This window comes from Triturus cristatus, chromosome 10 (genome assembly GCF_964204655.1).
Source record: "Triturus cristatus chromosome 10, aTriCri1.1, whole genome shotgun sequence".
Classification (NCBI taxonomy): domain Eukaryota; kingdom Metazoa; phylum Chordata; class Amphibia; order Caudata; family Salamandridae; genus Triturus; species Triturus cristatus.
The window spans coordinates 569,828,690-569,839,975 of NC_140593.1; the positions used below are offsets into that span (position 1 = coordinate 569,828,690).

At 42.8% G+C, this 11,286-nt stretch overlaps 1 protein-coding gene across 4 annotated transcripts in view; it reads right to left on the reverse strand.

Moving 5' to 3' along the window:
- The window catches only part of MYH11 (myosin heavy chain 11), a 224,789-nt gene extending 214,417 nt beyond the window's left edge, over nucleotides 1-10,372 (reverse strand). For all 4 annotated transcript variants that reach the window (XM_085632079.1, XM_085632081.1, XM_085632078.1 and 1 more), the window contains exons 1-2: nucleotides 10,245-10,372; nucleotides 5,738-6,096 (exon numbers count right to left, since the gene is read on the reverse strand). In XM_085632079.1, coding sequence (XP_085488205.1) covers nucleotides 5,738-6,079 — 342 coding nt within the window. In that variant the 5' untranslated portion in view covers nucleotides 6,080-6,096; nucleotides 10,245-10,372. The remainder of the gene's footprint in view (nucleotides 1-5,737; nucleotides 6,097-10,244) is intronic.
- Nucleotides 10,373-11,286: the final 914 nt, after the last annotated feature.

Below are 11,286 nucleotides of genomic sequence, written 5' to 3' on the forward strand. Positions count from 1 at the left end.
TAAGGCCCTGCAGGGGAGAGGTGTCCTCGTTTGGATGTGAAAATGGTAAGTTGGGTGGGTTTCATGTATGGGGCTTATTCCATGAGGGGATTGTGTGGGAGCAGGTTCTCTATGGGAAGGGGCACACATGTTAAGTGTGTGTTTCTGTCTTATGATGTCACTTCATTGAAAGCTAATAAAAAAATTGAAACTCAAAAAGATTCAGATTTCAGGAGTCTCATCCTATATGAAAACATATTGAAGACATCATCTGGAGTTATACCGCAGATCTGCGGAGAAAGTCATCCCACCAAAGTCTATACGAAGGCTGAGTGCAGAGGAGATCAAAGTAAGAGGCAACGGCCATCAATATTTGCACCTGCGCAAAGCTGCCCATGAATGGTGTTGTACCTGTATTGATTGTTCTAAAACTACCTCCCACTTCAACAAATTGATCAGATAGAGGAAAGTAATTGAGAAAACTTTCAGAATATGTCCAAGTTGAGGTACGCATTGAAGCTTCTTCCTTTAGCCATGATGGGAAGAGTCAGATTCACTATGCCTGACTATACTACTGAATATCCACACCAACAATATTGTGGTACAATAAGATCTATGACAGAATATCGAGGGACCAAATATCGAAAGATACGTGTATATAGGTAAGTATAGATTTACTATTCCTAACTCCACATCTACATGCCTTGAAGATATATGTGCTGCACTGTAAGTATATGTGGTGTTAGGTATCAAAAAGCTAGCCTTAATCACCAGTCGATATTTGTTTTTCGATATTCTGTCCTCAATATTGGGTCTCAGCGATATTGTGGCTTCCATATTCGGGGGGCACACCACTATGACTTCTATTATTTACAGTGGGCCTACCAAACACAAATAACTTAATGATGTCATGGAACCCAAGATGGATGCATAAACTGTCCATGCCTACTCGAAGAATCATTTACGGGCAACTCTAAGTTCCTAAAATTTCCTGCATTGCAGTTCCTCCCTTTAGATCGCCATCTGAGGTGTAGCAATGGCCGTTGAAAGGTATTTCTATCATTGAGTCAATGGAAACCATAGAATTGTAAAATGATTATCCCAGGGCATGGATGCTTCTATAGGTTTGAAGCCTTATTGCCTCTGTACCTTCAAAAAAGGGCACAGATATTATTCAGAAACAGTTCTGTTGACTATATATATAAATGATTAATAAAGCAAACAGGGCAGAATGTAATGTTAAAGAAGAATACAGCGGATGTCACACAAACACTCATTGAGGTAACAGCTCAGGGAGCATCCTCAAGGCCTGTAAAAATGGCCGGTAATTTTTTTGGGGGGGAAATATGGGAAACCAAAGTTCAATCGGAAACCATAAAAAGGGCTACTAAAGTCAATGTACACTGCTGATAAATACTGATGCTGGTTTATTGAAGTGTTGTGACAGCAGAGGTTTTGGAGTTAGTCCCTGAAATGGACGGCTTTTAAGGAAAAGGAACATTTCCTTTCAAAACCTCTTGTTGGGAAGCTTGCTATTAGCCCACCCGTAAGATTTAAGTACATTTTAAGACGTAGCTTGAGTATAGGGTGTCTCTGAAAGAGTCGTTATCTAAATTGACGTTAAATGAAAGAGAGGAAGAATAGGGTTGCCTTTTTACTCCATGTTGGCAGGACACCATGTTCTCAGTTCTCTTCTTTCATTGAACCACCTACTGCATTCTGAAATTTGTCATTTTAGTTGGCTTGTAGTTACCGATTTGGGCAGAGGCGCCTGAGAACAATGAGTTGTCACATAAAAGCTTAAGACAGGCACCTAATGTGTCTTGAAGTCATGGGTAAGGGGGTAACCCCAGGAGAGAGAAGCAACATGCAACTACCTCAGTCTAGTGGATCATACTTCAATAGACTTTGGCTGGAAATTATGGATCGCACACGCTGTTGGCTTTCATGCATGCACAACAGATTTTTTGGGATGTTAATATCATGCAGCCCTGCTAGGGCTAAATAATGTTCGTATTCTACTCTTGGAGCCATGCCTGTTTCAGTATTTGAACATTTCCCAATAGTCGGTCTCGTAGCCATAGATGAAAGCAGTAAAGGACTTCTGTTAACAACTTCTTGGCCTCAATACTTTTTGGGAAGACTGGACGATGAATCTACATCCACTTCTTAGATCCTCTCCATGGTGAGATGGGGACAGTCTCTTGAAAGGCCAGTATAGCCTGCCCTCCCCCGCACTGCGTCCTAGCGCCATTCATTCGCTCACTGGAATATTTATGGGACCCCGTTGGCCCACTGTGGTGTAGCACACAGCCTTAGCAAAACAGCTGCCAGCATGGACACTGTACAACAGGCCAGCTGTTGGGTCCCCAGAGGCTCTTGACAGGCGGGATCCACGGGGCTGCCAATATTTACTCATCTTCCATTTCGTCTACAGATGTTTCCTCTCATAATCTCTCATTCCCACAAAAGCTTCATTCTGCGGCAATATTGCTGACTTTTCTTGTATTTCCATCAAGGTGCACAAGGTTTTTCTTTCTGATCCCAGTGGATGAGATTGGTCAGACGTCCCTCATCGTTGTTCAAACATACCGGATATTATAGTGTCTCTTTAGCTGTGGACTGTCACCATATCTTCAGAAAATAAGACACCTAGTAGGGTACTACAAATGAGGCTACCATCTAGTAACATGGACACTCAAACACTCCTAGGAGAATAACCAAATATTTTCTGTAAGTATTTACGTCTTGCCAGCTGTGGCAGTAGATTATGTGTGTCATCAGAGCAAAAGCTGATGTGTATGCTTGGCTGAGCAGCCCATAGCACTTTTGATCCGTGCTAGGGGAGAGCGCGGAGATCGGATGTTCGGCATCAGCATTCATGCATCAGAATACGCTGGCTGTGATACCGCAACACCAAGTGGAAACTGCAGCCTCCAACATGTACAAAAATGGCCAGAACCCCTTATGCCCACAGTCGGTGTACTCTCTGGTAAAGCAAAAACATGTCTGCTCATGTGGACTCTCTGTCTGAGAACACTAGAGGTTTGCACCTTTTTCTTGACTACAGTTACCAAACACGGCTCACGCCTTCGACTTACTATGTAATACGGCATGGCTCTTGTGGTCACACAACTTCACTGTTTTCTGTTCGTACCCCAGAAAACCTTCAAATCAAGGTCATGAGTCAAGTCAGGGAAACAGGATTTTTTCGAGTCAGGAATAATATCTGTGAAAAAGCTCTTGTTGAAGATCACTGCACTCAAGAGGACCACAAAGTGGTCCTCAAAGCTTCTTGCTTTGCGGAAGCTCATTGGGGCTTTGGAATCCTCTACTTTCCATTCAAGTTGACAATAGGTGTTCTAATTTTACCAAATATATTTTTTTTAAAGTCTTATTTCAGAATGTGAGGTCTTTTAAGCGTAAGATTTCTGGTCCTTTGGGGTAGCTACGTGAAACATGAGGTATTTCAAGAATGGTCCCACGTTCAAGAAGAACTGGGATTTCCTGTCTTTACGTTAGATCACATTACACATTCGAGAACAAAATACCATAGGACATGAAGACCTCCCATTGACATCTCACAGAGAAGTTAACTTAAGGGTGTAGAACTTTAATGCCTTCATATTGTGAATACATCTTATATTGGGCCTTTAGTACAAAGATATGATAGTGTCTCAGTGTCACGGGTTCTTGGTCAGTTGGATGGGGCCCAGAAGCAGGTGCCATCTTTGCTCTGATTAGTTAAAAAGTTGGTAGATGAAAACTAAACTCACAAGCTACAGGAAAGACAACAAGATCATGAAATGAAACCAACAAAACTAACAAAAGCAAGCTACCGTGGGAGAAAATGGGGTTCTAAATGTCAAATGCTTCAGTAAAATTGTATAATTGCACATATTCACATTTATCATGGGTTTTCAGAAAGGGTACCCTTCCTTCTTGGGTTACTGGCACTTGCACTTGCAAGCCTCCTGGCCTAACCCCAGTTACCAGGATGGAATGCCAACTGTGGGGAAGTCTGCATCAAGTGCAGGAGTTTTATTACAATAAAGCGGCCATGATTCCAGATGTTAGATGTTAACAATGTACTCGGCTTGCCAAATACAGATGTTAAAGCTTGGTTATTAATCAGAGACTTCCTCGGAGATCTTAAAGGTGACAGCCCAGAAAAAATGGAAAATAGATGAGTCTGACTTCTCTCGTGTGTGGCTTCCTTCTAGGAGAGTACCTCAAAGCGCTTCTCCATTTCCAGTGATGCTCACAACAAACTAGAACCTTAGCTGTCTCAATATTCATTACATGCATAGGAAAGAATATTCAGTGGAAGTGTTGCCTAACCTAATAGAACAGCTTTCCATGTGGACACTCGTCTTCTAATTACAGATGGAATGGATGCGTTTTTTCTCAGTCCACATCATCTCCACTGATTTTTTTGTTGGTGTGGTTTGTAGACTTGGACTGGGATTTACATCACACTCTAATGATAATATAAGTCACAGAGTAGGCCATGGCCATATAGAGGAATGAGACTGAAGGTCGATTTCCCTTATAAGGTCATAGACCTCTTAGGTGACTTGTAAAATCCTTTTAACATATGACCCGGGGCGTTTTGTTCCTTTTATTACATTGTTACACCATCTCCTTCTCACAAAAAGCTTACATCCTTGCTTCTTGCACTTTCACATGAAAGGGATAACATGGCTGAAGACTTAAATGCTGAAAAATGGAATATGTAGAATAAAATGTAAACACACAGGCTGTAGCTCAGAATGAATGTAGAGACCTTCTTTATTTTCTATAATGAATTATAGTTTGCGAAAAATACGCATGTTCCCATAAATATCTCCTTTCCGTTGATCACTGCTCATTTTAGAAGAACAGATAAGAATGAAAACCAAACTACGTCATCTCGTTATTACAGGTGACTAGAGCCGTAACAGCTCAACTGTAAAAATGAAACTAGAGATGGGCTTTTTATACAGCGAATCTGTGGTTTTATGTGTTATAATACCATTAGAATATTTTAGTTACTTAGGGTAAAATGTTCTAAAATAAAAAAAAGGAGCAACAAAAAGACAAACATTGGAATGCCATGGTGGAAGGTCTACGCCAGCCATTATTGGCCATGAGTCACTCCATTATCTTCAGTGGCACACTCAAAACTCCAATGTTCTCAGATTTAGAAAGATATTGGCATTGTTCAACCTGACTGACTGTGAGTCAACTCTCCAATCAGTCCATACTTATTTTTTACTCCCCTCACAATGGTCACGGCTAGCTAAACCAAGGCACTGACATCTGACAGGAATTGGTCATGCGATACAAGTACGCCCTGGATATTTGAATCCTGCTATCCATAGAATCAATCAGCCTACCTACGTTGGTTCATCTCAGCATGCTTTTCTAGATTAACTTATTCCACACTACTTCTTAACTTTTCTCTTCTCTTGTTGGCTGTTAGCTCATTCATTGATGTGATATGTGGGTTTTTCCAGAAACCGCAGTTCTCACACTGCAAAACACTGTATTTCTTCTGCTGAGGGGGACATTGAAGCATTGGGTGTACGGCTAACGAGCAATGTCCAAGTGTCAGAACAGAAGACTTATGTGGAGCCAATGTCTTGATCGGGCAAATGAATGACCCTAGTTTGTATTATAGTTACGGATTTTTGCACTATGTGAAGGGAAAGCTAGATTTATTTGTGTCTATGTTCTGATGCCCGGGTGACATCTTGGGAGCTCTTTGTATACTTACGTAGATGAGCCCTGAGAAGTATCTTTCCCTCAGATTGTGCAGCACGGAAGCTTCGTTGAGGCACGTGAGCTCGGCCATGTCTTCCACTTTGGAGAACTTGGGTGGGTTCATCTTTTGAATGTCATCCTTCCCCACGGTGATTTTCCTACCATTGTCCACCAGCTCAACCAGCACCTCGTCTCCTTTCTCTTCCTTGATGCTTGCAGCTTCGAATCCCATTTTCTCGGATGGGACCCAGACCAGTTTTTTAGCTGACCAGTCCGCCTGGGCAAGTGGACTGTTGACAAAGTTTTTGTCCACAAAGAGGAACTTTTCGTCATCGCTTAGTGATTTTTGTGACATTTTGGTTCAGTAGTTGCCTGTTGAGAAAAAGGAGAATGAGTTATTTTTGGACATAAACAGTTGATCATTGACTTACAAATACACATTGAGTCTAAGCTGATAAGTTGAATTGACAACCGGACCTCTGGCCCTACGAAAGGCAGTTAGGGTTGGACACAGTCAGATGCATGTCTACCTCATGTGCGACTACACTGTCCAAGCCCTGTCCATATTTTATAGTCGCAGGACTCTTTAAGTTCCCCTAGATTCCCTTTTCACCAATGGGACACATGGGCTAGACAATAGGGTTCCAATGTAAGTCCAGACCAGCCGCGAGCTAGACTTTTTAACAAAACTACTATCCACTTAAAGGAGTTCTACTTAACTGTAATTATTTGATAATTGATCCTAATTGAATGTCCTGTACAGCTGGCATTGATCTATTAGTCCCGGCCCTAAGCTGGCGACCCCTGTACCACACTATGTAACCCAGAGGTGTGACCTGTTGCAGAAGTGTGCAACATTTCACATCTAGTTGGCACTGATTGATAGGCTATTAATGGGGAAAGCCCGTCCTAACGGGCACTAGAAAAATATAGAGTAAGATAACAACACAAGTAACCATGACAATGAAAGTAAGAATGTTATCCTAATACAACACCGAGGCAGACTGGCCCGTATGAGAACTGGGAGATTCCAAAATGGCTGCCACTTCCAAAAGTCACAGGTAAGAGTAATTTGCTTGTCAGTCTACGACTGATTTCAGACTAACTCTGCCATCCTTAAAATGCCATCTGGAAGGGATTGGTCTATCTAGATAGCTCATAATTTTCCCATAGGCCGGTCCATCTTATGGACAAAATTACCTAGTGTGACTTGCTTTATGGATTACATTTTAGGGTGTGATACGAGATTCTTTGCACGCAAAAATAATGTTACTTAGAGAGTGCTCTATATGGGCTAGTACTTTACTGAGTAGCTGGTAGAAAAGAGCTAGGACCTCATATACTGAGGAAAGAGCAGAGCCGGGTGTGTCTCTGCAACAATGCAGTGTTTTAAGCCTGTATCTTCATTATTACCCGAGTGTGATAAAAGGGTGTTCTTGCACAGGGCATTATAAGAGTCACAAAAAAACCTCTCTGAAAGAAAAGCAAACAAAGCTGCCCCAAAGAGCACAGTACACCTGCTGAAGCGTCTCCGTCTAAGGGTTAGCCATGCAAAGAAAATCTAATGATGGATTTTAGTTCCCAGCAGAAACTGGAGGATTGTCAGCTGCTACTGAGTTTTAAATCGGGGCCTTAATCCATCGTATACACCGTGCCCCTGGCCTGCCAGGCTACAGGTGTTATCTGAAGTGGCAGGCTTCTTTCCCTGAAGATTGCATTATCAGGCAGCCTTTAACTTGACTGCTTACAAAGAAGAGGGTAACAAAATACATTGTTATTTAAATGTACACCTTTGGAGAAAGAGATGTCTGTCAGGATACCTACCACTGAAAAATAGAATGGAGGACACGAGTCACAGACCAGGATCTAAGACACAAACTCATGTGGACAAGAACTAAGGCGAGATTGCTAACATATATTCATAGACGCGGTTGGGATGAATGTTGTACAGTTGTGATCAGTTTGGTGGACTGGTCACTGCACCATGTTCTGATTTGGCTGGAGGGCGGAGTACGGGGGAAGGGGATTGACTGCATTTTGTTTTGTGACCTAATAAAGTCTGTTTAAAAAAAAAAAAGAGAGCGAGATTGCTAACATATATTCAATAGCCAAGCTCTGTTAACAGTCGGATGTGGAAGCTCGACACTGAATCAAATTAATTCAACCGTTGAGTGTTTGCTTCCATCTGAAGCCCTGAGTGGGCCGCTGGACCACATATTCTGATGTACTAGGTTGCGATTCCATTACTAGAAAGAAAACACCTCATGGCACAATGATCTACTACTTTTTATGCAAAGAAAAGAGGTGACTGTTGGATTCAACACAGTGGCTATATAGTTGACAAACATTCAATTTATCCATATTTTTTGCGCTTAATGATGGGCCTTGGGACACCTCTCAATGCTCCCAAGTTTGGCATGTAAGAGAACGGCGCCACAGAAAAAAAGTGATTTGCCGAAGATCACTCATTTTGGTCATGAGTTAACCTCCTGTCCTGTTTCCACTACCGCCTTAAAATTCAACCCTATCCCAGGCAGTACACGTGCAAAAAATACTTATGCTTCTTCTGCATGGCATGTGAGAATCCAATTATAAGACCCCGCTATATTCCAAAATATAAGGTCTCTCTTCACAGATATTAACAGAAACCCTGTAAACCCACTGAGCTGCAGGCAGGCTCCAGAGCTCCTGAACTCCAGAGCTGCACTTGCGATGCGGGAGAAGGACCTGCAGCAGGTTGCCAGTAACTTGCCATGGCCCCTCTGCTGACATCTTGGAGTGCTACCATATATGGGCATGTTCTCAATACTAGCTGGTGCAAAAAAAAATCTAATGATAACAAATGCAAAACACATCCCTTGTAGGGAATAATATGCCCTTTGAAGCTCGTCATAAAAATGGGCTGTTTACATCAGATGTGACCGCGCCGGTCTGCAGCGGAACCAACAGAAGCTGTATGGCCCTTTTACTAACACTGCAGGTGCCCAACATAAGACACCAACTATTTTTAACCAATTTTTATTTAGTTCCATCTTGATGGTACAAAGACATGGACAGATAAAGCAAACCCATACTGGGTTCCTTACATGTATTGCAATACAGATAATTTGGCAGAAGGAATTGGTCCACAACATGAACATATGAGCATATACAAACTGTAGGTCATAACAGTAGAAGTCGTTTACAATAGATAGATACATCCAGAGTGCTGGAGTCGCCTATACGACTCCACCAACTAGTTAACACTGTAACAGGCCCTAAGACTGAAAACGATTGTACAGGCACCTGGTGATCCTCTGTTCGACTGCAGCCATTATCTGATGTCATCGATATCACAGTACTTTCAGAACATGATATTTTTAAGCAAAACACGTGTCGCAGGTTTAACTTCACGCTGGTTTAGAAATTCCACTAAATACATTGTTTTGCAATGGCTAATACAGAAACTTAAATTCAGATGCAGAAATTGCATTCGTTAGAATCAGAAATTTGAGCCACAAAGCATTTTCAGCATAATGCTAAAAAATAATTTTCTTTCCAGTAGCCAACTTTGCATGTTGATGTTTACTGGCAGAGTTCATGGGGGAAGCGGGGCATTAGAAAAGCTCAAGCCTCGTTGATAATCTACAAACCACACATGGCATATGGCCGCAAAGTCTGCTCTCCTGCCAACCCCCAGCTTTTCCAGTAGTGGGTGAAAGTAACCAGTGTCAATCACACAGCCTGTCAAATGAAGAGCTATTTTCAAATCAACCAATGTAACTTAATTGTAGTCCAGTGCCTAAATGTGGGACCGGGCCGGGGACAAAGAGACCCGTCTTTCGGTGCTGACTCCCACACGAGAGTAGACTGTGTGATCCTGGGCATATCGCTTTCCGTGCCTCAGATCCCTTTTCTACCACAAAATGCGAGAGCGATTCGAAAGAGGAAAACCTTATTTATGAACTGCAAAGTAGAGAAACGTATAACTCACATACATTGGCGGGCTCGTGACCTTTGCAGCAGCTGTGTCAATTTTGAAAGCTGCAATGTTGCAAATGAAAAACGCTGAAGACATTTCTAACCGTCTCCGACTTCCTTGCTTAGACTTGGACGCATGCATTGTGCATATGGGCATTTCTAACATGTGCAATAAGCCACAACTGGTATTCAACAACAAGTACAGCACTGTGATGCTATTAGCAGATATTCTACATGAGAAAGAAACATTTTATGGGCTGAGTTTAATAGTAAGAACCAGAACTGCCACAAGCTAGGCTGGGTGAGAAAACATGTGGCATGATTGCATGCCAACACAAAAAAATAAGCCCAATTAAAATGTAGATTTCCAACTAAAAAGTGTGTGCATCTATGAGTGTGTGTGCGGTTTAACTTACTAATGGTTACTAACCTCCTGTCATTTTATCACCCCCGTAGAAGTTAAAAAACAACCCTTCAGAGAACAAGGCATGGTCTTGCTGCTGAGATAAGAGGGAGACGGGCCCCTCAGCGAGAGCTCTGTCTCTGGCACTCGTACTTACAGAAATCCGACAGGAGCAGCGGAGGGTGAATCGGAGAGCCCCGGAACCTGTGCAGCGGGCAGCCAGGACAGTCCAAAGCCAGGCTGTGGTCGCAGCCCCTCTATATAGAGTGAGGGAGCTGCTCTTGGGAGGGATGGAGAGGAGGAGCTGAGGGAACCGCCCCCTCGCTACCTGGGCTTGCATCCGCAGCCCTCGGAGCGGCAGCATGGACCAGCCAGGGACCGAGGCACCACTGCACCAACCCCTGGTCAAGGGCTGCACACAGCCGCGCCGCCACCCGCTCACACTACAGTTTATTCACACAAGACCAGAGGTGCAGAAGGCAACCTGTTTCTGCAGAAACACATATGTGCTGCCCCTCTGGCTAATACCATTTACGTGTTTCACTGCGCTACACTTATATGTTGGACCTCATGCTGCTCACGTTTCAGTGTGTGTTTCTTGCACGGCTCAGCGCATGTGCCACCCACATATTTCAGCCCATGTTATTTGCATGTTTTAATGCCTGTGGTGTGGCGTTCATGTTTCATTGCATACCATTCGGAACTTTCAATGCATGTCATTTACGTTTCAATATGTGGGGCATTCGCGTTTCAGTACATGCCTTACGTAGGTTTAGTTGTACGCCATTCTGGATTCAATACATGACATTCACGCGTTTCTTTCATTCCATGGCATTCACGCTCCACTGATGTCAACCGCATGTTTAGTGCATGTCATTAACATGAGCCACGTGGATGTCACGGTCAGGAGTCTGGAAAGTCACAGTCGCCTGCATGTATGAAGTATTCTATTATTACCTTTTTTAGTTGCATGACATGTGCACCTGTCAGTGCATTTCATTTAAACGTTTCTCTTTTCGTAGCTCTGTCACAATGTCAATATATATATACAAGTGCATAGCACTGTATTGGCGTTAGCATGGCGTCAGCCTGGTAACGAGAACGCTAGTATGGTGTCTCAATGGGATAACAGATTCACATTGAGACATCTGTAATTGAACCTCTTGTAATGCTATATTACATGGCTAGAAGTAGCCACC